General features: G+C 50.5%; 1 protein-coding gene across 5 annotated transcripts in view; it reads left to right on the forward strand.

The window, feature by feature from the left end:
- The window catches only part of LOC144109472 (uncharacterized), a 48209-nt gene that overhangs the window by 18009 nt on the left and 5639 nt on the right, over positions 1-24561 (forward strand). Inside the window, exons 5-12 of one of the 5 annotated variants that reach the window (XM_077642294.1) lie at positions 1087-1207; positions 2234-2368; positions 2993-3245; positions 4533-4626; positions 10674-10728; positions 13753-14139; positions 19324-19588; positions 19766-19931. In XM_077642294.1, the coding sequence (XP_077498420.1) occupies positions 1087-1207; positions 2234-2368; positions 2993-3245; positions 4533-4626; positions 10674-10728; positions 13753-14128 (1034 nt within the window). In that variant the 3' untranslated portion in view covers positions 14129-14139; positions 19324-19588; positions 19766-19931. Of the gene's footprint in view, positions 1-1086; positions 1208-2212; positions 2369-2992; positions 3246-4532; positions 4627-10673; positions 10729-13752; positions 14140-19323; positions 19589-19765; positions 19932-24561 lie in introns of all 5 variants that reach the window. The other 4 variants (XM_077642295.1, XM_077642296.1, XM_077642292.1 and 1 more) reach the window with 4 other exon arrangements.

Genomic DNA, 24561 nt, shown 5'->3' on the forward strand with positions numbered 1-24561 from the left:
TAAACCAAAACCAAACTATTTGAGGCTGAGAGAGAAGATCCGCGGTTGGCTGACCTGCATGTGGTTGACGGGAATATGAGGGTGCGCCGGACTGGAAAAGCGAAGGGAATTGGTTGTGTAAATGGGAGATATCTGTGGTCATTGGTTCATTAGTGGTCATTGGTGCCGTAGTCTCCGGAATAATTTCGACCACTTGGGGATCTTTAACGTGCACTGACATCGCGCAGCACACGGGCGCATTTGCGTTTCATAGATGGAGAAGACAGGAAGAAAGAGGTGCCGTAGTGGAGGGCTCCGCAATAATTTCGACCACCTGGGGATCTTTAACGTGCACTGACATCGCGCAGCACACGGGCGCATTTGCGTTTCGTCGATGGAGAAGACAGGAAGAAAGAGGTGCCGTAGTGTAGGGCTCCGGAATAATTTTGACCACCTGGGGATCTTCAACGTGCACTGACATCGCGCAGCACACGGGCGCCTTTGCGTTTCGTCGATGGAGAAGACAGGAAGAAAGAGGTGCCGTAGTGTAGGGCTCCGGAATAATTTTGACCACCTAGGGATCTTTAACGTGCACTGACATCGCACAGCACACGGGCGCCTTTGCGTTTCGCCTCCATCGAAACGCGGCCGCCGCGTTCGGGTTCAAACCCGGGTACTCCGGATCACATAGAGGCAGACGACTTTTGCTAAAACAAAAGAAAATTGGCGGTGGTTCAGCTCTGGTTAAACCTGGAGTGACGCTATAGCTACAGCTGGCTGAGTGGAACTTGGTCACGTGGCCAACCACGTGATCAGCCGCGCCGCCGGCAGCTGCTCCGCACCACGTGACCAACCGCGTGACAGCGTGGCGGCGCAGCCACGCTGAAGGCTCGAAATGCTACCGTAACGTAGATATCGCTACAAAATTATTGAGTTCGCAGTGTTCATTTAACTGAAAGGCCCCAAGGGGGTCGAAGTGATTAATTTTTGAAGGAGGTGTGAGTAAATGCTCGACCCGACTTCCGGCTCTGCGACTGCCATCCCGACTCGACTCCTGACTCGAACCGACGTGCTTCGCATCTGTGTCGTCGCTTTCTCGGCGTGCAGCGGAGCCTGTCCCGATGCACGTGAACGGGCGCCTGGAGCGAGACCTGCTCAACCTCGTTCGAGGCGGGGAGCGCGCCAGGTTGAGGCGGTCTCCGTCTCCGTCGCCGCCACCGCGCCGTAGGTAAGCCTTGGAAGCGCATTTTGTGTGGGAACGTTGTGTGGCGTTTTACAGGGCACAGTCGGGTTTAGAAATACCCGACAGTTGTGCTTACGCACTAGTTTCTAAAGGTCTCAGTTTGTTTACGATACCTTGTTCATTTAGGCGCCTACCTACTCGCGACAAGTCCACAATTGCATTTTCTCCTCAGAACAAGCTGCGGTTTTAAGGAACTCGCTGTAAAATACAGTGAAACATTTTTTTATTAGTTTTTCTAGTTTTCTGCGGGAAAATAAAATGTGGTTTACTGTCACCACTTGGTCAGAAAGTTCGCAGAAAGGATTTCCTTGTTTTATGAGGAAGCCGCAGTGCGAATCCAGATGTCGATGCCAGTACGTACAGCATCCGTGAGGCCCCCTGAGTTTTAGCGGTAACGTTGTTAATGCGAATGTTTTCGCGGTGAGTGTCAGAAGCGGCCGCAGGATTGCTGGCTAGAGAGTTGATCTCTGGCCTGTAAATAGGTGATGGTAAAAATGACATTTGCAGTGAGCTAAAAGGTATTGATGTTTACGAGGTGTCTGAATTCCATAGTCGGATACAACTATAATCTGCAGTGAATCGCCGGCCACATTCAGGATCGCCGCAAAGAATTCCTCCGCGACGAAAAAGCAGTCCCTTGCTAAAACTTTTCTTGTTCCTCGAAAGTAGAAGCTAATCGCGGGGGAAAAAGAAAATTATGTACTCTAAAATTTTGATGCCTGTGCGTTGTTTTATATACCGAAACATTATAAAGTTGATTTCGTTTACTGTTGGTATTGTGTAGCGCAGTAATACAAGATGCCGCACGCTGTCGCCCAGTGTTACCAACTGCTGTTTTTTAAATATGTATCCTACAATGGGAGAGTTACAGCAGCCAAGATTGGGGAAAAGAATTTATCAAAATAGCAAAAAATAATATCTTGAGCCAGTAGGTGGCGCTTCCTACCTGCCTGTTTCTCAATGGAGGCTCTTCTAACAAACACGTACCAGTCGATCCATTCATTCATCCAGGCGGAGCAGCAGGGTGCGCCTCCGCAGTGGGAGCAAGCGGGCCACTCGCCGCCGTTCGCCCTCCCCGCTGTCTTCGTCATCCGACGCGAGGCACGCGCCGCCGCGCGAGAGGCGTCGCAGGAGCCTTCACCGCAGGTAGTAGAGCAGTTCCAATCAAGGGGAGCCCGACTGGGCTCACTTCAGTGCGTGTACACCCAATGAAGGCGGGCTCAGATGTCGTGAGTTCGGATGAACAGGAAGTTCGAAGTAAGGCTCAAGGTGTGCTGCGACTTTGTAAATTGTTTTCAAGAGTTGGATGTACAGGTGTAATACTAACTATGACTGTAAAGTTTGCGCGGAATCTCAAGGATAGACGCAGCTTTCATCAGAACTCGAAACTGGGTTAAAACTTTGTCTAACTTTTGTTTTTTATTGTTTTCTACTAAATTACCTTCTTAAAATCTAGTAGCAGCCCCCCCTCTGCTTCCCGCTTTCCCACCGGACTGGAATAAATGTCGGGCTGACATTGTCTGGAGTACAAGTCGTTTGTTCCCGCTAACTGGGGAGCGTACTGTACATGTTGCTAGATCCAGTCAGTGTGCGAGGCCTTTGTCCCGTTTCAGCCGCCTAACGCGCCGTGTTAAGTCCCCGCCCTCTTCTCGCCGTTCCAGCTATATTGGCTCGAGTACAAATTGCGCGTTCCCTCTAAGTGTGGAGTGGGCTGTGTACATGCCGTCCGGCCTAATGTATGGTGTCGCCGTGCTGCTTCCCGCACTGTAGGTCCTACTGGAGCAGCTCCTCAGACGAGCTCGACAGCGTGACTCGAGCGCCGGGAGCTCGCGCGACTAAGGCGCCTGCAGCGCCGTCCGACGATCGGGCGGGGCCACCGCCTCTGGTTCGGGCATCCCTTCAGCACGCTGTGGATCGGGAGCTCGTGACGCCGGCCAACGCCGGTGCTCCGACTGGCGGAGGAGGCTCACTCGGGCGCCCCGAAACGCCCGAACTACGCCCTCGTCGTCGGACGCCGGAGACGGTAAGCGCGCCACGGCTGCCCTTCCTTACGAAGCTGTGCCAGTCCACGGTCGAGAGAGGGCAGGAAGATTTAACTCTTGACAGCGCAAAACAAGGTGAACAAGGGTTGAGGGGGGGTCCAGTCCGCTGGCCAACGTTTCGAGTACGAAGACGAGACTTCATGTAGAAACGTTGGCTAGCAGACTGCACATGCAACAATGGCATATAGACTTCTGATAGACTCCATTGCCTTCTTATACAGGGTGTTTCACCTAAGAGTGCACATTTTTAAAAAGAAATAGGCTCTTTGAGTTAGTAAAGCGCTTTTTTCAGCATAGCATTGTCAATGGTGTGGTGCATCAAATTCAGCTAAGACGTGCTATCTATAGCAGGCTGGTTAACTTCTAAATATTACTGCCAGGCTCTGTAACTATTGTGATGCGTGTAGCGCACCGTAAGCAATATCCATATTAGTTTTTAGAATTTTGAAAACGCGCTTACCTCCGGCGTTGTGGCCCAACAAGTTTTGGCTACATTGCGCCAATACACGTGCGCTTTCGAGAAGCTTGCAGGCAAAGCAACCTCACCAGTGCACGTAACTCGTAATGCCGCCGACATCATGCGGTGTCGGTGGCTATACCAATGTCGGCTCTGCGACACCAACCGCCGCCTGGCTACCGCACTTGCCGATCAGTAACAGAAGGTCACGTGACGTGACATGTGCGTCACGGAATGATGTCTCCTGATTGGCGGTGGTGCGCGTGCGTTTCACGGCCGCGTGTTTTTCTAATGGTGTTCGATATGGATAAAATTTATTGAGGCCCTTTGCACTCGCGTTTTCTCTATTTAAAAAAAGCTAATATGACTAACTGCGTGCTATACGAATCTTTAATCGCAGCCAAGGGCCTAACAGCAATACTTAATATATTCAATTGTTTAACCAGCCTACTAGTTAAGATGAATCACCTACATTATTTAAGAACATGTTAGCACAATGAAGAGAGCCCAAAGAACTAGATCTGAACTTACTAAAACGAAAATCTGGGCTAGTTGATATTGTCCGTACATGTCCTGAGCGCAAAAAAAGGCAAGGACCGCTTGTAGACAACTCATGCGCTGAGAACATCTGCGGCCAGTACCAACTAGCCCAAATTTGTCTTACTCAGTGACCTGCTTTCTAACGTCCGCGAATGCTGGTGTTGGTAGGCCGCAAAGCCCTCTTTTCTACGTCAAGATAGCCTGTTTTTAAGAAGTCCGTAGCTGGCTTCACGGTTCATCCAGTCACCAATGGGCTGTCCGCTGCTTGCAGGAGAGGCGCGAACGGCTCATCGTGTCCCAGTGTTTGGCGGAGCTGCACAAATCTGTGGACAAAAAGCGCCAGCTGCTGCAGCAGGACGGGAAGAGTGAGTTTGCAGCCGTTGAATGCGCCTTCCGAATGCAGGCGCCACCGCGATATGAAAAGCGCCGCACTGGGGCGCCATTTTTCCGAATGCTGTTCCACGATGTACTCGAGTAAACGTTTTGGCGCTTAAAATTGGACGCGAAGTTTATCTATTTCATCTAGATTGCAGCTTCTTTTCGCACGCGGTTAGGGAATCTCAGCTCATAGACAGTGGTCATTTCACTCGATTAGCTAAGCAGAAAAATGAAGCGGCGTTCACGTAATGTCACACGAGTTTCAGTGCCTTCTCTGTGTGTGTGACATGGAAGGAAGTATGTGACAAGAGAGTGCTTTCCAGGCTTCGCTCTCACGACTCATTATTGTCACCAGTAGAGGTTTGTTGGCTTTACTCTTTTGCAGCGTCAGCCGTTATACCCAGATGCGACCCAGAGATTTCGGTCGTCGTCCGCATCAAATGACGTCATCGCTTGCAGAGTCACATCACCCATTGACGACAATGAATCATGCGACTACTCTGTGTAATGACGTGCTGTGCGATGTTGTCATCTAATAGTGACCACGAACAACGATAATGTGCCGTGCGATGACGTCATTCAACACGGACGACGGCCGCCAGCTCTTGGGTGCGTATGGATATAACGGCTGACGCTGCCAAACGCAACGCGAACAAAACAGCAGTGTCCAAGAGCCAAGGATTCGGATGTGGCCCCGTACGCAGCCTGCGCTCTTAAATTTGGCGCCGAGAGCCTGACACCGAGACGCGAATTGCCTCCCCAGGACCCTGCGTACTGTATAGTACGGTCTGCCATGCAGAGGGCTATATATTAACCCTGCTCTCTATCCCACGCGCGTGCGTGCGCTATTAAACGGCCGTCTAATTGGCGCTCCCTCGGAGCCGACCGTGCGGATTCCCTGTGTAGGTACGCACACATAAACGCTTTCTCTCTCCCCCCCCCTTACTAATCGCCGATAGCGCGGAGACAAATGCTTATTGCCCGGACAGCGGTGCCTCTTCGTCGTTGTAGCCGGCTGGCGTTAAGAGCTTGGCGTGAGCCCTCTGCTGCTACTCGAATCCCGTGGAGAATTGTGCCCCTCGGACGCGGCGGAAAGATGGTCTACCCCCCCATCTCTGTTCTCCCTCTGCACGTATGGTCGCTCTAATTTCACCTCGCTCGCACCTTTCTCCCCCTCTTCCCGTCTTTCCCATTTCCCCTCCTTCCAATCTCTCTGTCGACCTTAAAATTTCCGAGGTGCAACCGCACGTAGTGCGGCGGAGAGTTCTTTGTATTTTGCACGCAACTCTTCCGAGGTGTCGTGCCAGAATGGATAGTGCGGCGTGTTGCCAACTCATTTGGAAGCGCGAACGGGGCTTTGAGACTGGCGCTGCGCTCCGTTTCCCCGAAATGACGCGCAGTCGTTTTCGGAAGTTGTCACGCCACCGGGTGGCGCGCAGCGGAGCAGAGGTGTATGATGTGCCACCCACCCCCGGCACTTCGGTGTTCCGAATGTCCGAGGAGCTGTAAGTGGTCCTTGCTGTCTGGGGGTATGGATGGTGAAGGTGGGTCGGGGTTGGTGACTAGTGCTGGGTAGGATGATTCTAGGGGATGTCTGAGATGGGTGGTGGCCATAGGCGGTGGCGAGTGGGCGGATGCATCACAACACACGAGACGGCGCATTTTGAGCTAGTGATGGCAGTGATGCTAACGCACTAAGGCAGAGGAAAAAGTTGGTGTGATGTAGTTTGCGCAGGGAGACAAACCCGGGCCCTTTGGCAGCTGCTGCGTGATTTCTCTTTCTCTACCGCGCCCATTGACCGTCGTTAACCCGCTAACGATGGATGCGAACGACAATTTCAAGCGCTTCTCTCCCGGTATTCAAACATGCGGCCCCTCTTGCCTTCAAGCTTTGAAACTACCGTTTAATTTTCTCTTTAGTTTGTCGTTTTCTTCCGCGAGGTAGAAACTTTTGAACCGCTAGGGAAAACAATGGTCGTCTCCGCCAGCGTGACACACGCCCTGAAACGCAGCAAATGTCGAGACTCAGCTGCGTCCACGGTTGACGTTGTCGGCGACATAAGTAGCAGTGACTGTGCAGACGCTGCCTCATCATCCGACTTTAGTTCACAGGGTGAAGAGGACACCGGGAACCAGACGAGAACTTCGATGGCAGCACCTCAGTTTATTTCTTACTTGGAGCCCCCCCCCCCCCCCCCCGCCTTTTTTTTTTTTTGCTCAGCGACCGTTTTGAAAAGGGTATCGACGTTGCCGATGTCACTTTTCTTATTTGTAGTGGTGCCATATTATTTGTACACAACTGGATGCCCCCTGCGCTGCGAGTTCGCCCGACTGTTTCGCCCGGTGGCGTGCCCAACTATAGAGCTTAAACTGATTGTTTTATAGCGGGAAAACTGTGCAAACTAGGACTACGTTTTTTTTTTCAATTTTCGCTATTGGATACGCAGACATTTTTACATGCAAAAGTTCCTTGGTTATTTTTTCTTTTTGGATACGAGCGCATATTTGCAAGTTTTGCTCATGTTTTATCTAAAAGCCTTGATCTCGTAAATAAAATTTCGAAATAAGACGTTAAGAAAGCTGCTTTTATTGAAAAGCGTGTCTAATCGGCTTCTTTGGGTTGTATGGCATTCAGTTTTGGGCTTTGTAATTCTTTGAACAAAAAAGTTAACAAAACCCACAATATACGGCCATTTTCGCCACGGTACGGGAAATAGTTAGACCTGTGGCCCATATAAGAAAGAGAGAAAGCTGTACTATCATATATGATGCAGAGGTCAGCTGGAGGAAGGTCCCCGGCCTGCTTCGCCTATGCGGTGAAGTGAGGTGTATGTTCGGGTGATCGCAAGCCTTATACCGGATCGTGTCGTATCGTAGTGGTGACCTTATCTTCCCCATCGCAAAACCCGCATCTTGTGGCGGGAACTACGAGGACGGTTCGAAACATGCTGTAGGAGTAAGAGCGAAGCCGCTGAGCGGCCCCACCTCCAGTAATAACAAAAGTACGGACGGCGAAAGAAGCATATCACCCGCAGCAGAAACTCCCGGTCGGGCCTCTGCGCGTTGCGCACACCGCAGCCGTAGTCCTGGAAGCAAGTGGCCCCCCTGGACGGGCTCCTTCCCCGGACATGCATACATGACCGTGTCTCCGCCCCATCGCGCTGGCGCCGTTAGCGTACGGCCCGTTTGTCTCGCGTAACGAGCGAGCGAGCCAGCGCGACGGTGCGCGCATGTTTCGTTCGGCCGTGAAAGATTTACGAGGGGGCCGTTATGCGGGCGCAGCTGGGAGGAGGCTTTGGAATAAGAGGTGGGAGGGCCAGCAGCGGCGCTGGGGCTGTGCTTGTGACGGCTACGAGGTGTAACGCTGTATGTACCCGCGCTATCGGCCTGCTCCCGGAGGAGTGTATTTTTCATCCGCCCCGCGTGATGCTGCCAGAATGTTTCCTTTCTTCCCCCGAACTGGCTTTGTCCAACTTCTGTTGTTCCTTCTCCTCCACCCTCAACAACTGCCCACCTTCCCGGAGTTCTCGGGTTCGAATCCGACTGCGGCGGCCGCGTTTCGATGGAGGCGAAACGCTAAGCCGCCCGTGTGCTGCGCGATGTCGGTGCCCGTATTAATGCTTCCTAGGTGGATGAAATTATTCCGGAGCCCTCCACGACAGCACCTCTTTCTTCTCTCACTCCCTCATTTATCCCCTCTCTTACGGTGCGGTTCAGATATCCTGTCCGCCGAGATATGTGAGGCAGATACTGCGCCATTTCCTTTCCCCCAAAACCAATTTTCAATTTTTCATTCCTCAACAGGACAGCGATTAGCACGCGAAATGCACCCACGCTTGGTAAATAATTTAAAACTGATTTTTTGATTCATACAGCTTTGGGTTCGGTTTCAATGTCCTGTGCATAATTCCAACGAAACAAAAAATTACTTAGGGCACTTAGGACTACTTACGTGCTTTGATTGCTAAAGCGATTTTCTTCTCTCTCTTTTGATTACCTTTTTCTTCCTTTCTAAAGTCATACCTACTAATTCGCATACAGTCGTAAGGCAACGCATACACTAAGTTCACCTTTGTTCGCCATTAAGCAGCGAGGTATTCAGGCAATAAAGGCAAAAAAGAGGTTTTCTGGCCCATGGGTTGCGTGCTCGCTTCGCGTTCTCAAAGTCCTGGGTTCAGTTCACCGCACCTTCGGAAGAAATTTTATTTTCCTTTCATACCATGGTAATGTCATCTGTGATCTTTGCGTCCACTGCTGCTGGTCAACGCTGACGCCGGGTTTCGTTGCCAATGAGCAATATAATGCTATCGCATTAAAAACACGAATAAAAAAACGTGGCGTCTCCACACGTCTCTAGGCCGACGCTTTCCTATTAGTTTCTCGACCTTTTCAGTGGGTTCAGGAGTCGGCGTTGTCGCTTCCTTGAGGTGTCAATCTCATCTGTTTTGTTGGACGTGCGGAGTAAATTGTTTTGGCTCGGGTCTTTTTTTTCTTCTTCTTTACCTCACGCGAGGCGACCGCTTCCGTGCTCGATCAGCCTTGGCGTTTAAGCTGTCGTAGAAGTCACGCCTCGGAAGGTTGCGATAAGAGTCGTGTCTCGTCGGCTTTGGCCCGGTTTTTTCTTCTCTGCCGGTCTCACGGGGCTGGGCAGCGCAGTCGACTAGCGGTTGTGGATACGTTGGGAACCTCGATTTCACCTCGGCTTGATCGATGCTAGACGAATGTAATCGAATGCTGTCTAACGTCGGAGATTCTTCTTTTTCCTCAACAAGCTGCCGAACGGCGTTCACTAACAAGAATAATAGAACTTGAGGAAGCCTTTCGGCTTTTCAGCCCGCCATAGTTCGTGTTTTGTGCCGTTTGATTTTCCTGGGCTAGAATTGTTCCTCTGCGGTTCGAGTGAATTTTCGTCCGGTGTCCCCCGGACCACGGAGGGAGGGGACCATCCCCTTTCATCTACCACTCCCTGCTTTGTCACACTAGCAGGGTCGTGAGAATCGGCCGACGCCATTGGCTGGAAGGGGGGGGGGGGGGGGTCCTTTGATGGGGTAAAGCCGCTGCGTTCTTAAGTTGCATTCGACTATAGCTGTCCCATTCAAGCCTGTTGCTTCTTTGACCAACCTGATCTCGGAACTTGCTAGTAATAATGTAATTGAAGGCAGCAATATCATTATTGGTATTTGATTAATGCCATTATTATTGGTATTACATTGCCATTGTTTTGGCCAACTAACTCTCGCCACAGTATAAACCGTTCCTAAACCGCGCAGCTTTCTTAAGTTTTTAATTTGCGCGAAATCTTAAAAACCTTAAGAAAAACGCATGGCTGCGCGCTTTTTCTTGCTATTATATGGACGGCGCTTGCCGTGTTGCACTGCTCGAGAAATGTCATGACAATCGCATTCGAGGATTTCTTTACGAGGAGACTCCGTGCGCGACTCGTACGTCGTGGTAGAAGAGCGAGGCACATACGTTGCGCAGTGCCTGACGCGCATCGCTTTTTATGCAAGAGGTAAGTGTTTTTGTGGAGGGATATTACTCCACAGACGTGGAGTAATGTCTGTTAATTTTCGTGCCCTGTCGAGATATCCGCCGCGGTGGCTCAGTGGTTAGGGCGCTCGACTACTGATCCGGAGTTCCCGGGTTCGAACCCGACCGCGGCGGCTGCGTTTTTATGGAGGAAAAACGCTAAGGCGCCCGTGTGCTGTGCGATGTCAGTGCACGTTTAAGATCCCCAGGGGGTCGAAATTATTCCGGAGCCCTCCACTACGGCACCTCTCTTCCTTTCTCCTTTCACTCCCTCCTTTATCCCTTCCCTTACGGCGCGGTTCAGGTGTCCAACGATATATGAGACAGATACTGCGCCATTTCATTTCCCCCAAAACCAATTATTATTAACAACAATAATTGGAGCTAGAGACGAAACTTGTGTATTACTGCGGGAAAGCTGCTTCACCTTCTTCGCCATGTTCTCCATGCTGGGACCAACGCCTGCTTCGTCGCGCCACTACATGTGCTCCGTGGCGTCGCGCAGGTGTGCTGAGCAAAGTGCGAAGCTACCTCCTGAACGTGGCTCGAGAGGCTCGCAGGTGCGTTCTCTTTCGCTATTCTCTTATGCGTTTTTCTGCATTTCGCTGTTTCTGTGTTTTATTTTTCAATTAGAATTATATTCCAGTGATCTGAAAAGAAATGAAAAACAATGGGCCGTGGGCTACAGAATTGAACCTTGCAGGGCCGCTGACAGCATACAAAAATTACAAAAATGCAAGAATACACAAAGGAGCACTGTGTGACGATATTTTCAGAAATGCGTGCATCACTGTGACGCAGGCATCGATATGCAACTCAACCCCATGTAATAAAATATACTCCCATGAGTAGTATTACATTAATGTACTAGAGGTCAGAGCAGCACATTGTGAACAACAGTGCATAATTTCGAAAAAAAAAACATTAAATGCAAGTAGTCGTAAGAAGGTGCATTCTCTGAATAAACAGATTGTAAATCCCGACTTAAGGTCTGTAGACGACTGGATGTTTGTTTAGAAAGAAAGCACCTTATCTGCGCACAGCTTTCGTTCGCGTTGTACCAGTGGACTGACTAATGGCGAACTCAGGTCGCCGGAATCTCGGAAAGGCTAAGTAAAGCTTGATGAGACCATATCAGTACCGTTTGTAGAACATGACAGCGCAATGCACGATTGTTTGGTTTTTGCCGAGGCTGATCCTCACTCACCTTGAGGCAGCACCCCAAGAGTATTTGTTGTGAGAAATAAATTGCCAACAGTTCACGCCCTGCAGCGTAACGCGTTGGACGCAACGAGAGCTGTCGTCGGGTCGCTGCCTGTCTGTTGCTGCATAGAGTTTCCCAATATTACCTGGCGGGAAAGCTGGCGAAGCCATCTGTGCGAGTTTCTTCACGAGCGCTTCATCCACCGGGAAGACGAGGGTTCTCTTTTGGCTTGGCTAGTGTTGGTCGTGAAACGCGGATTCTGCCTCGGAATCGGCAGCTGTGCCGCGCGGCTCTCGTCTGCGGGCAGACTAAATTTTTTTAATGATGCGTCCCTCACTCCTTTATTGCATTCAACGCAACTGTGAGGCTAGTATGGAAATTGTCACAGCACTTCTGCGAGATTTGCCGCGAGCACAATTTTATTGTTATGGCTGAATCCACATTTCATGCCCAACAATAGCCAAGCCAAGTACGAAACCTCGTCCTTGCGGAATTCCTGCGACTCTACAAGATGGATAAAATGCAGCGCCGCCAGCTTTCTTTATAAGTAATATTAAGAATCTTTATGTTATTATCAGTGCACGTTAAAGATCCCCAGGTGGTCGAAATTATTCCGGAGCCCTCCACCACGGCACCTCTTTCTCTCTTTCTTCTCTCAGTCCCTCCTGTATCCCTTCCCTTACGGTGTGGTTCAGGTGTCCGCCGAGACGTGAGACAGATACTGCGCCATTTCCTTTCCCCAAAAAAACAATTTACCAATAAAAGCTGCATTATAGTGTGTGCAGTGCAACCCGTGTTATCGCAACGGGCGCATGGTCACGTGCCTGGCACTGGTCACGTGATCAGCCGTGGCGTCATCACGGACACGTCACCATCAACATCCGGTCGCGTGACCGCGGACTCTGCCCACTGAGGCTCCGCTTAAGGCTGCCTATAACAGCTTTCGCTGTAAAAATAAAATGAAAGCGCACAGTATGCTTACAAGGGCATGGACGCACAAACGCAGCGTTTTTTCTGCGGCGTTCATTTTAGATTTTGCGTATTTTTTTAATTATCGCGATGACTTACCAGCTCGCCCCGTCTGTCCACTTTCGACAACGACTCAGTTTTTGTAAAAAAATTTGTCGCCTATCGACTCGCGTGCCTCAAGCTACTCAGACGTGAGCAGTGCGTAGAACGAGCGCAAGAGACAACGCTCACAACTAAAAGTGGATGCCGGGCGAAACTACGGTTTTATGTGCATTCCTTTCGGCATTAAATTTAATGGTCAGCGTTCAGTCCCGCCCGCATGCCTCATGGTACGTTGTTGTACTCTTCTGTTGACTTCTTGAATTTGGGGCCAACAGCTCATATTCAAGCAATTCTACAACTGGCGGTAGTGGTAATGGCAGTAGTAATAGAAGTTATAGCAACAATGCTAGTTGCAGGGTAGTACTAGTAATAATATCAGCAGTTTAAATAGCAGTGTTAGTAATGAGGCCAGTAGCAGTAGTCATAATGCTAACAGTAGTAGTAACAGCAGAAAATTTCACCTGCCAGCGCCACCACTTTGGGATCGCGTGCACCTTGTGGCCAGTTAGAATAGGGTATTGCCGTGCTCACCTTATGGTCGATAAAACTGTGGTAGCTGTGACCTTGCGACGCATTTCTATGGTTCGAAGGCCAGGGAGCGTGCTGCCTATAGGCACGGTAACAGGACGATAGAGTTGTCGTTGCCCCTTCACTGCTTACAACGGCGAAAATATTTTGCAACTCCTTTCTATCAATTTTCTCCGATTTTGCTGCCTTACATTCGCTAGGGGGCTGCTATTTTAAAGCGATAGCGTTAAGTGTCCCATTCAGCGGAATAGCCGGCGTCGGCATTGTGACGAGAAATTGCGGATTTGTCGAGAGGGTCGCGATGTCAGAGCCACATGACGAGCCGCGGGTAATTCAAACTACCCACAACGATCACACAATAAAACACCTATGACGCCACTATACTCCGTTGCATACATAGCACGCAACGTAGCGGAGGCTGCGGAAGTAGTGCGGCCGCCGAAACATATTACTCGCTTCCTTACATATAATTTTCCCTTCCTTATATTTTCTTTTACGTTCGCCGACTCATTACTATTCTAGACTCTTTTTACTTTCTTCACTTTCTCTTGTATTATGCAACACATTACTTTACGGTCTTAGTCCTGCCCTTTTTATAGACCTTTATTCTTGAATCATGCTCCGTGCACATCTTTCGCCGTTGCAGCTGCGGAGTTTTAATGCGGTTAGCGTTATCTCCGCGAAATAACGGCGACTGCATCATCCACACCAAAACATAACTTGATTTTGCCGGTACACTTTGCCCAGGCAGGACAGTGGCGAAAAACTTTTTTATTTTCAGCGGCCAAGAGTCGGAGATGGATATTCTGTGCTCCGCTGAGGAGGAGGAGGAGGAGGAGGAGGAGGAGGAGGAGGAGGAGAAAGAAGAGGACATTGCTGACCGGGATGTAATTCCAGACCCGGAGTTTATTCCGGAGCCGGTAGAAATACCCGACCGGGAGTTCATTCTGGAGCCGGAAGAAATACCCGAGCCGGAGTTCATTCCGGAGCCACAGGAAATTCCAGACCCGGAGTTTGTCCCAGAAGCGGAAGAAATTCCAGACCGGAATTTAATTCCGGAAGCGCAAGAAATTCCTGACCCGGAGTTCCTTCCGAGTCCGGAGCCGAGTGGCCGACGAGGAGCGGCACATGGTGGTTTTCATGGAGGAGTCTTCTGAGCATCCGGCCGGTGAGCGTACATATTTTCTCTTCGTGGTACTACTGGCGGTGCTAACATCGTTGTTGGCCGTAATTCCGAGGGTTCCGCGGTGGTGTCGGGCAGAACGCCACTATGCCTGATGAGGTTTTGAGCGACTATTGATTGTATCAGCGCAGTAAGCCCCAGCGGAACTAATCCCTAAATTCTTTTTACTCTCAGAACATGCGCCCACAGGCGATCTGGGCCAAAATCACGTATAATGGCGGAGACCTTCTGTGAACTAGCTGAAATTGAAACGCGCAAGAAAAACAAAAGCACCGCCATATTAAACCGTATAGAACAACGTGCGCCTTACGAGCACGTGAAAACATACTACCGCATCAGCTAAGTGCCTTTCATATCGATAATATTGTTCTCGAATCTATCTCACACAAAACTTTTTTGGAAATATTTTCTGTTTATTAAAATTACACTTCGTTTATAACGCAGATTTACTTTGTTTTTGTACCCACAGCCGTCGCTCTGTGATTAGGTCCCTCGGCCATAGGGCCGGAGGACCCGGGTTCAATTCCGGCCGTGGCGGCCGCGTTTCGATGGAGGCGAAACGCAAAGTTCAGTCGTGTGCTGTGCGATGTCAGCGCACGTCAAATATCTCCATGTGGTCGAATTCCCTCCAGAACCCTTCACTACGGGACCTCTTTCACAAATTTTTTTTTTACTCCCTTCTTCACTTGGTCCTTCACGGAACGGTTGAGGGGTACGCCGAGAAGTGTGACAGTTACTGCGTTCTTTCCGTTCCTTTCCTTTCCTAAAATGACCATTTTAGTGCGTTAGTACTTAACACGTTCACTAAGTCGCGGGTCACCGATGGGTCACGTCATTTATCCATGTTTTGCAGCCACGAATATCGGGTCACGCGATAAAGCCGTGGTACTGATTTTACTGTGAGGTCCTCCTCCATGACCTCAGTAAAATCGAACCCATAGCTTTATCACGTGAGCCAATATTCGTGGCTGCAAAACATGAATAAATGACGTGACCCATCGATGACCCGCGAACTAGTGAACATGTTAAGTCCTTACTCAGCCATTTCGGCGATTATAGTGTGGAGCCTGCTGGACCTTGAAGCAACCCAAGTAAGCCACCTAGGGGGCCCCACTAGGGGGCAGATGGACCATCACAACCTGTCCACCGGATTTTCAACTAGCTGCCCATCGTGTGCCTGGTGGCAGTTTAAATAATGATTTTCGCGAGAAGTTTCTCGGGAAGAGACACCTTGGTCTGACAAGCCCCACCGATGGCAGCACCGGCCGTCACAGGCCAGTTGTGCATCGCCTAACCGTTGCACCACTCAACCAGGAGTCGTATGAGGACTGCCGCTGGTCTATGAACGGCCGGTTTATCATATGTGGGTATTAACGCACTAACGATATCGCGTCATAGCCTAAAGGCGGAGTTTAAGTGCCCCCTGCAATAAAACTGCGCTAGCACTAAGGCTCCCGTTCCAAATATTTGCCAGAAGCCTGTTTGACCTTGAAAACGGAGCCTCAAACAAACCGAATGGACTGGAGTGCTAGTGCACGTAATTCGCATTTAGCCTAACTGCGCCATTTTCTTTCCTCAAAAAGCAATTAACCGGGCTAAATCATTGATTTTATTTCTCTGTTTATTGCTCTCTTGGTTGCCACATGTAAACCATTGCATTTTACTCGCTCAACCGCCTATCTTGAGCCTGTGCTACTTTGTACGCAAGGTATGCTTTCTTAATGTGCCCCTCTGTTTTCCTGCCAAAGTTAGTAGCCGGGTCAAGCGACCCAAAAATGCCGCTTTGACTAGGGACACCCTATCGTAGCGCAGCGCTTAGCCTTCGCGACGAACAGTTCTTCTGCGAAAGGAGTAACTGGGGCTGATCCCTTTGCGTTTAGTTTTTTTAAGAGAGTAATGGTTTGTCTTTGGTTTTGGCAACGCAGTTAGTTCTCAAAAGGACTAATTATAAACCCACTTAACTCTCTCCTGGCTGGTGTGTTGAGCGGCACATTCTCCGTATGGCCCTCTCTCCGCGCCCTCGTGTCCGTTATGACTCCTCTGCGCCTGTGCAATGTCGTTCTTGGGCAGCAGATGGAGGAAGTATTTGTTACGAGGCACTACGAGACAGCGGCGCTGTATATTCCGGAGGAAGTCCCACTAAAAGGCATCGCTCCAAAACAGTATCGCAGATTAATAAAAACTGCCGGAAGCCTAATATCCGAGCCGCACACTTGAAATCGCCGCGGCGTGCTCTCGCCGAATACCGCTCTCGTTCACTGTACGCCGCGGCGGAGCTGGCTGGCTGGCTATATATATGTCTATATATTTATATATGTTTGAGGTAGGCGGAGCGCGGCGTTTTTAATTAGTCTCGCCACCGCCGCAGCCAGTGTTCACGCCTCCGTGGCTTCCGCTGGGAAGGAAGCCCGCTTGCAGCCGCTGTGCATTTCGCGCGTAGCTCAGACTAACGGCGCGTGAAGACGACGACGGGTTCCGCAGTGCGCATGCGCTTGTCGGCACGTACGTGTTAGAGGGCCGAGCGGTAGCGGGAAATAGAAAGAGCGGATAACGGGGGAAAACTGGGCTGTCGCTGTAGAGCTGCTACCGATGCGGCTTTTGGTGGAGTTTGTTGCGGGCCTCACGATTTCTAGGACCATGTCCCTTCCAAGGGGAGCACACGTAGAAACGCTGACTCGGCCGTTTTTTTTCCTTTTTCTTTCGCGCCCTTTTTTAGTTTCTCCCGAAAAAAAAAATGTGGAAGAGCTGGTCATGACGTGTCGCTTCTGAGGCCCCCGGGGAATTAGGAGGTGGAAAAGCAAGGTGAGGGAAAACAAAGGGGAAGTACTGGGCAGATCGAGAGACCTTTCACAGAGGAGCAGGGGTGAAGGGAAAAGGAGGAGGGCGGGGCTGTGCTGCCAACAACGTACCGGGAGAGGAGTACCGGATATGCCGCGGCGCGTGGAGGGGCCGAGGGACGGTGGGCCGCGGAAAGGAGGTAAAAATGAGCACGCAGCCAAAATGATAGAACAAAACGCAGCCTTGTAGGGAGTGGGTAGGTGAGGACGAGGGGCGGGAGATAAAAGGATGGCCTTGGCTCGGGGAGCAAGGCGTTGCGAGAAGATGGCCCCGCGGAGGTGGAAAGTACGTAAGAAGAACACTGGTCGAAATGTAAGGCGTGGAGTGAACGCCGAGTGCAATTAAGGCGAAAAAGATGGGAAGAAAGGGCAGCAGATTAAAGAACGTAAAGGTTTGAGGGAGGAAAAAATAAAGGCAGAAAAACGAAGTTACATGGGGCGAATCTTGAGAGAAAAAAGTTCTTCTGGAAGAGGCTGGATGAGAAGATAGAGTCAGCCCCACCCTCCCTCCCCTGAGCACGAACGCACACACATACTTCCTCAGTCTGAAACTACAACAAGCGTCCTTCGCTGCTGCTGCTGCTGCTTCTGGCTTCCGGGTTTTTTTCCGTGCGCTGGGATAAATTAGATCCGTTCTCGATTCGAGGACGTCGACAGTGGCGGGAACACTCCTGTCTCTCTCTCTCTACGTGGCGGTGACGCCGTGCTTCCCTACAGAGGCTGGCTAAGGCCGTCCGCTGAGGGAAGAAAGGAGAGGGTGTTAATCGTCTTGGCAGAACAGGAGAGCGGCGGGAGAAGAAAGGTGCGCCATTCGGGGCGGTGAAAAGCGAAGTAAGGAAGCGAACTTGAAAGAAATTGTAACGGAAATATTGTTTCTTTCGCTTTTGTAATGGAATCGCGTCGCGCTCGCATTCGCCCCTTGGCCGCAAATTAAGCCGTGCGAAGAGCGGCATACCTGCTGCTCTTCTTGCGCACCTTTCACTCTTTTAGCCGTCTTTTCCTTGCGCTTCACGTCTTTGATTCGGTCAGGTCTCGTCGGGGAGCTTTTGTTCTCAAATCGAGTTGAGAGCTGAGGTGTTGGGTTGTTAGAAGGAAGTGGGGGGGGAGGGGGGGGGGGGGCGTTGCCGTGTTCAGTTCCCACCTTTGGAAGGAGGTGTGTCGGTTGTCGCGTTCGTACCCCGCCTGCATCCTTCGTTTCTCATCACTGTTAAGTCGGCTCTCCGGTCTCGCTTGGTGGTCGCCGTGTGCCTAAGGCCTGTTGCGCACCTGCTGTGCAGAGTGGTCTGTCGAAGTGAATTGTGCCGCACTTTTAGTGCCGTAACGCGATATAAGATGGCGCTTGGGTGGCTAAGAGAGGAAAGGTGTGTATAGCTGGAGTTGAAGACAACAGAGGCTTCCCTGCTGTCGCTGGTGGCTGCTGAGACGTATACTAGGAACAGGGTATTAGAAGATGCCCCAGAACCTTAATTAAAGGACATCTGCGGGACACCGTAGTTTCTTTTTTTTTTCTTCAGCGATAACTATATGAGGGCCTTTCTCCGAAGTAATGAACGCCATTGGCTGTGTGTGATGTCATGATGAAAAATTAGGGTGCTCACATGCTTGCAAAAAAAAAAAAACGTTCCTCATGCTGTCGTTATTGGGAAATAAAGTGTGGGGGTTGGAAGGCCTGGTGGTTTAAGCATTAGCCTTGCACGTGTGAGGTGCGGGGTTCGATTCGCAGGGCCGCCGGGTACCCGATGGTGATACAGTGGGTAAGAGCTCTCAGTTGGCCTGGTCCTCGGCCTCATTAGGGTGAAATTGTTTGGGAATTGGCCTTTCATCCCACATTGAGTAAACGAAAACACTTTGTGCCATGGCGCGCATGGTTACAGATGCCCTTGCGCCATTAACATTCATCATTATTTTCAGTCCCGAGAAAGTGGAAATAATGGACATATAATGAGCGACTTTTTATACGCTTAGGTACTGGTAGGACTTCACGGATACGAACTGCGGATCTCTGGATGCATTTATTCTATTTACTATAAGGACTGAAGCTTCGTACACGTTATAACGTAAGCTAGAAAGTTTATGCAGACAAGTACAAGTGTCGGAGATTGGCGAAAAGCCAATGAAATGCCTGGCAAAGCGCCATCCCCTTTCCTAAATTAAATTATTTTCGAAAACATGGGGCAAGAACTGCGTTAACAACGGATCCCGTGAGGAGGGAGCTTTGCATTACTCTCCATGCACTGAACTTAGAAAATGGCGGTGAAGTGTGAACTTGAGCAGTGTGGTCACGTGGAGCGTGCGCCCCTAGCGTCGTTGCGCTTTCTGTGTGCGTCCGCAGCGACACCGGCGTCTAGCCTGCTGCGCGGCTTCCCCACCAGGGCAGATGCTGAGGAAGAGGAGGAGCGGTACGAAGCGGGCCCGGACGCTGGGTTCTGGCGCAGGCGTGCCGTCTCGTCAACTTCGTCGTTCCTGGTGACGTGGGGCGACGACCCGGCGAGGGTCGCCGCCTGGCGGCCGCCGGTATTGGCACCTGTGCCAGGATTCGGCCTACGGGGAAACCGGGCCCTCCTCCCGCCGCCTCTGCTGCCGGCGCGGACCGATGGGTAAGCCTTGCTGTTCGAGGGGCTCCGTCGTTGTCTTTTGCCCATCACTGGCGCCCTCCTGGCTTTGTCAGTCGGCTCTCGTATTGGTAGGGCCAGTCTTTGTGGAAACCTTTTACCGTGAAATACGTCACGCTAGTGCACCATGGTCTTCGCATTTGGGACGCTGCGGTGTCGCAGGTCGTGGCGTGAGGAGGCGGGCCAGGAGGCCTTGCCGCGGCCTTCTCTGTGGTCGTCGACGGCGTGGCCCGATTGCCGCCGACCTCATCTTCCGCTGCGACCGATGCTGCAAGCGCCGCCTGCTCCCCAACCTCCGCAGGAGGCCGTGCCTTGGCTGCGTACCTGTGTAAGCGCCTCCTTTTTAGTGCGATCGCACCGAAACCCCAAATCTCAGATCTCGCCCATGTTGGCCTGTCTGAAGCTTATTTCTGGCAGGTGGTTCACGTGCCTCGGTGGCCAACCAAATTAAGCTCTTTCACTTAGAAGAGCGCGTTTTTAGCAATAGCATTGTCAACGGTGTAATACAACAGAATATAGCTAAGACGTGCTAACTACCAGGCTGCTTAACTAATATTGAATAGTTATCTTTTTATTGTTGTTAGGTTCTTTAATTATTGAGATGCGTGTAGTCCAGCCTAAGGAATATCCATACGAGTATTTAGAATTTCGAAAACGCGGTTACCCTCGGCGCTGTGGCCCAAAAAGTTATGGCTACATCGCGCCAAATTACATGCTCTCAAATCACAGCGATAACCTTAGCGGTGTTCATCTCTTGCCGTCTCTTACGATGTCAGTATTGTTTTCCTTTCATAACTGACTGCGCCGTTCTCAGTTTCACCCTTTAATTACCCAAATTATGAAGGAATAACAGGAAAAATATTTATCTCCACGTAATGGTGGCTAATGTGCCCACATTCAGAAGCCAGTATCAAAATTTTGTGCGCAGCGTTAAAATGTGGAAAATCGGCGTGTCACGAGTTAGCAACAGTTGGAATTTAGTCTGCTTCGTGCAGTTAGTCCGAGCTGTGTGAAAGGCCATATTCCATGACTACAGCGCAATGAACGGGACATGGAAGAAGGACACAGGCAGGGACACGGCACATGAGAGCCTCGGTTCTACACTCGAAACGACTGTAGCACGTTCGCGTCACCTTTTTTTTTTTTGCCCCTTCGCACAACTTTTGTTTCAGTGGTGCTAAGTATTTTGGCCGGAAAGTTTTGACTGAGAACTTGTTGACGTCGAACTTTGTATGCGAGTTCCGTTGACTAATGAGTACACAGCATGCAAACGGCATGTCGCGCATTCGCGACTGTAGCCAGTAAAAACTGTGGGGATGCTTAAGCCACCTGAAGAGTGGAATGCGATAGCATTAGATTTCACATTTGTCGCAGCTTCTGTTGCAACTTATTTGCGTGTGTTTGGGGAGGGGGAGGGTGGACATCGGTGTCCTGGACACGGACATGGCGGCGTTTTGGTGTGACAACTCTATCGCATTAAAAGTTAAATCGTTAGTTTTCAATATTCAGCCCCTCAAGTGAATACATGGACGGGTACAACCTTGACGTACTTTATTTTAAACTGTTCAATATTTCGCCTCTCAGGAGTGGACCGAGTTCCGCAACTGTATAGGTTGTGCGTTTCTTTTCGTGTGGACCGTGGCTTACTTGTCGATTCCCTCGCTGAGTGCGGGTATTACCCGCTAAAGCTGCACTACAGGGCCGCGAGGCTAGCTGTGCCATCGGAAGACGGAGCGGCATCGACCTCTTGGGATTCTTCAATCCTTGGAGAATTTTCAGTGCAAGCGCAGGCGTTTTCCTGCGTTTCGACTTCATTGAAATTGGGGCTGCAACGGCCGGCATCGAGTTCGCGAACTAGGGCTCAGCCATGTTTAAAACTGCTTACGTTTGTGCCGAGCTACCGTACATCTTCTGCCCAAGCCGCTTTGTTTTTGTATTTTCTTGCAGGAATCAAACGCTTAAAAGAAAGCAAATACAAAGTTATGGACGCAACATCAACGAAGGTGCTTGTGCAGAACGCGGAACAAAGCGCGTGCTTTCTAGCTCGCGGTTCTTTCGTTCGTGGTTTTGGTTAGGATCGGTTTGCTAGGGGGGTTATATCTGTGTAGTTGTGGGATTTTTAAAGTAGTCACCTAGTAAGCAACCAAAAAGTGCCGTTGGCTATGCTGCGCTTTGTTCCGTCCAGCAGAGCAGGAGACGACCGCCGCTCTTGAGCTGATCGGTTTGCGCTCGAAGTTATTTCGAAGCCAGAGATAACCGGCGTGTGCGAAGTTCAGTGTAAAGTTTAGGTGGAGACCACCCGTTCTAGCTTTTTTTTTTCTGGTTACAAGAATAGCTCTCCGCTGCCTCTTCGACGGGGTCATCCAGGTACTCGCGGCCTCGGAGAGTACTGAAGCGGGAAGGCTGGATAGAAATACTCTCGTAAAAGCTTGACTGACTGTACACGTGCGCTTGTACTGCCGTTCACTTTTTTTCGTCGTTTCCCCTTGTCGCGGAGTAAGCAAAAACTAAAAAGAAGAAAGCTGCACAATGGGCTTTCCGTCTTCGCGTTTCCGCTCTTCTCACTTGAGTTGTGAAACTGTTTCCTTTTGAGCAAACTGCGTGCACAGACCAGTCAGGGCTGTCAGGGCACAGCGGCGCCCAGAGGATTGGAGGCTTTGCCTGCGCCTACTGCGTTTTCACAATGGCTGTTCTCTAGATGTACTTGCATTGGCTGCTCGCATCGATTTTAGGATTGAGGTTCTTATGAGCTTCAAGTGGGACCAGCCTTGTTTAAGCTGCTCCACCGCAGCAGCGCTTAAATGATAACCAAGGATCAGAATATGTAGCACAGTTATGTCACTCTAAAGATTTGGCCAGCACCGTTCCCACTTAAAGTTATTGATCAGTTCGCTCTCGCACTGTACCGTATGCTAGGCGTCCTAGTTAGCCAAGTTTGGAGAGCGACTGCTCCGGTGAAGCAGTGGTCACGAGTTCCAACCCCGTACAGGGCGAATTTTTCTTAAGCCACAAAGTTTCCATGAAAGGTGTCTAGCTTTCCTTCGTAGCCGTGTGGCTGCGCTTAGGTGGATACCGATGAGTAATTACTCCCTCATTAGTCACTACGCGCACAAGCATCCAAAGGGCCTAGAGTTTCTGCCGTCACCATGGTCGGTTCAGAAAGAGTATTTTGGCAGTCCTGAAGCATCCCTCCTAATTGCGCCCCCCCCCCCCCCCCCCGCTTCCGGATAAACGATGTTTTGCCGAGAAACCTGGCCATTCGGTCACTCACGTTGGACCCGTCTCTCGGATGTAGAGGGCTCGATTACGCGTCCTGTTCAGTTTCCGTGCTGCGTGAAATGCGCATTACTATAAGCCGCCGCCCCTTCCTGCTGACACCGGATGCCCACCCGCTCATTCAGGCCCCGGCTTTTACGTCACACTGAACAGTGGACATGTCCGCCGACGGGTGTGCGCGTGGGGGGTGATAAGAGTTCGAGGAGAAAAAGAACAAACACCTCTTGATCTTACTGCAAACTACTACGAAGGCGGCAGTGACGCCCTTTTCTGCAAAAAAATTTCCTAAACAGCTGTCGCCATAAAATAAACGTGAAGGGTTTATTTTATGCGTTTTTTTTAGAAATAAAAGCAGCGCTAGTAAGTGGGCGTTCAAGCCGAAGGTTATTGAACCCAGATTGAATCAGTGCAATACAAGAATACTCCGCGGTAATTAGGACAGAGGAGGGGGCGCAAATTTAAAGGTTATTTAGGTTATTTCATATATTCGAATATTCTGATTTATTGTGCATATAATTGCTTCGACGGACTTATCAGTTCGCTGCTCTGGCGTTTGGTTATTTCGTCCGGAAAGGGAAGGCTGGCCAGTAGTCAGGCTCGCGACCTCGTAGGTAGTTCAGCATGCATTGTAAAAGTCTTTAATGGTTACAGCGCCACCGCTGCTGAGAACCATATATCTGAGCCGTAAAGGATTAAGACTGCTCAGGCTTTAGTCCCAATCGGGCACTAACTGCGTTGTAACAACTGTTAGCCCCCTAGGAGCTGCCATTACTTTCTTAGAGACTAACTGCAAAGAGACAGACGATTGTCTGTGTGGTGCAGTTTCATTTCGCTCATTATCGGCTTCGAGTGCAGCTTCAATTTCCGTCAAAGGCAGCTGCTGTTCGAATGGCAGGGCTAGAGTAGGCTAACCAGCAGCGCGTGTCATTGCGTGTAATTAATAAACCAAAACGAAGCCGTTGAAGTTCATTCACCGCCACGTGACGGTCATCTCGCACTCTGCGGATCTGACTGGCCGCTTTCAAGACGCTGGAGGAGATTGCGCGCGTCGTTCCTCTAATGCTGCCGGCCAGGAGTTTCTGTCCTCAGCGTTCATTTCCGTGCCGATGAGACGCAGCGCACGCTTGCAGAATGCCTCGCTTCGCGTGCAGGAAGCGCTTCCGGTTGACTCGGGGCTCCCTCCCCGGCCCTAGTGCAAAGCGCGCCCACGCTCTGCGCACGCGTACGTTGTTGACTCACGCCGGCGCGGCTGATAAGTGCGCCGCTGCTCGAGATGGGTGTAACACGTAAGTCTCGAGTTCCCTTAACAAAACACTTTGTGGGTCTAGCTCGAAATGCATTTTTTATTTTCTAAAAGTGATTCAGCGCTACCCCTTTTTTTCAGACGGGCACACAGACGCATGACAGGACGGTCGCCGACTGCGAACAAGTTTATTGAAAAGCACACTCTTTACATGTTTAATGGAAAATAATTACTAGGCTGTGTGGACAAAAAGGTGTCCGCAAGATGTGGAAGCAAAATGTAAAGGATGAGATATGAGAGCTACTGCGCCCTTTCCTTTTGTCAAGAACGTTTCCTTTTCTAAACCCGTGCTTTCGCGTGCTTGAGGTGTCCACCGAGATGTAGAGATCTGAGGGCTACTGCGCCGTTTCCATTCGTCGAAAACGTTTCCTTTCCTCGG

This window comes from Amblyomma americanum, chromosome 11, assembly GCF_052857255.1.
Source record: "Amblyomma americanum isolate KBUSLIRL-KWMA chromosome 11, ASM5285725v1, whole genome shotgun sequence".
Lineage (NCBI taxonomy): Eukaryota > Metazoa > Arthropoda > Arachnida > Ixodida > Ixodidae > Amblyomma > Amblyomma americanum.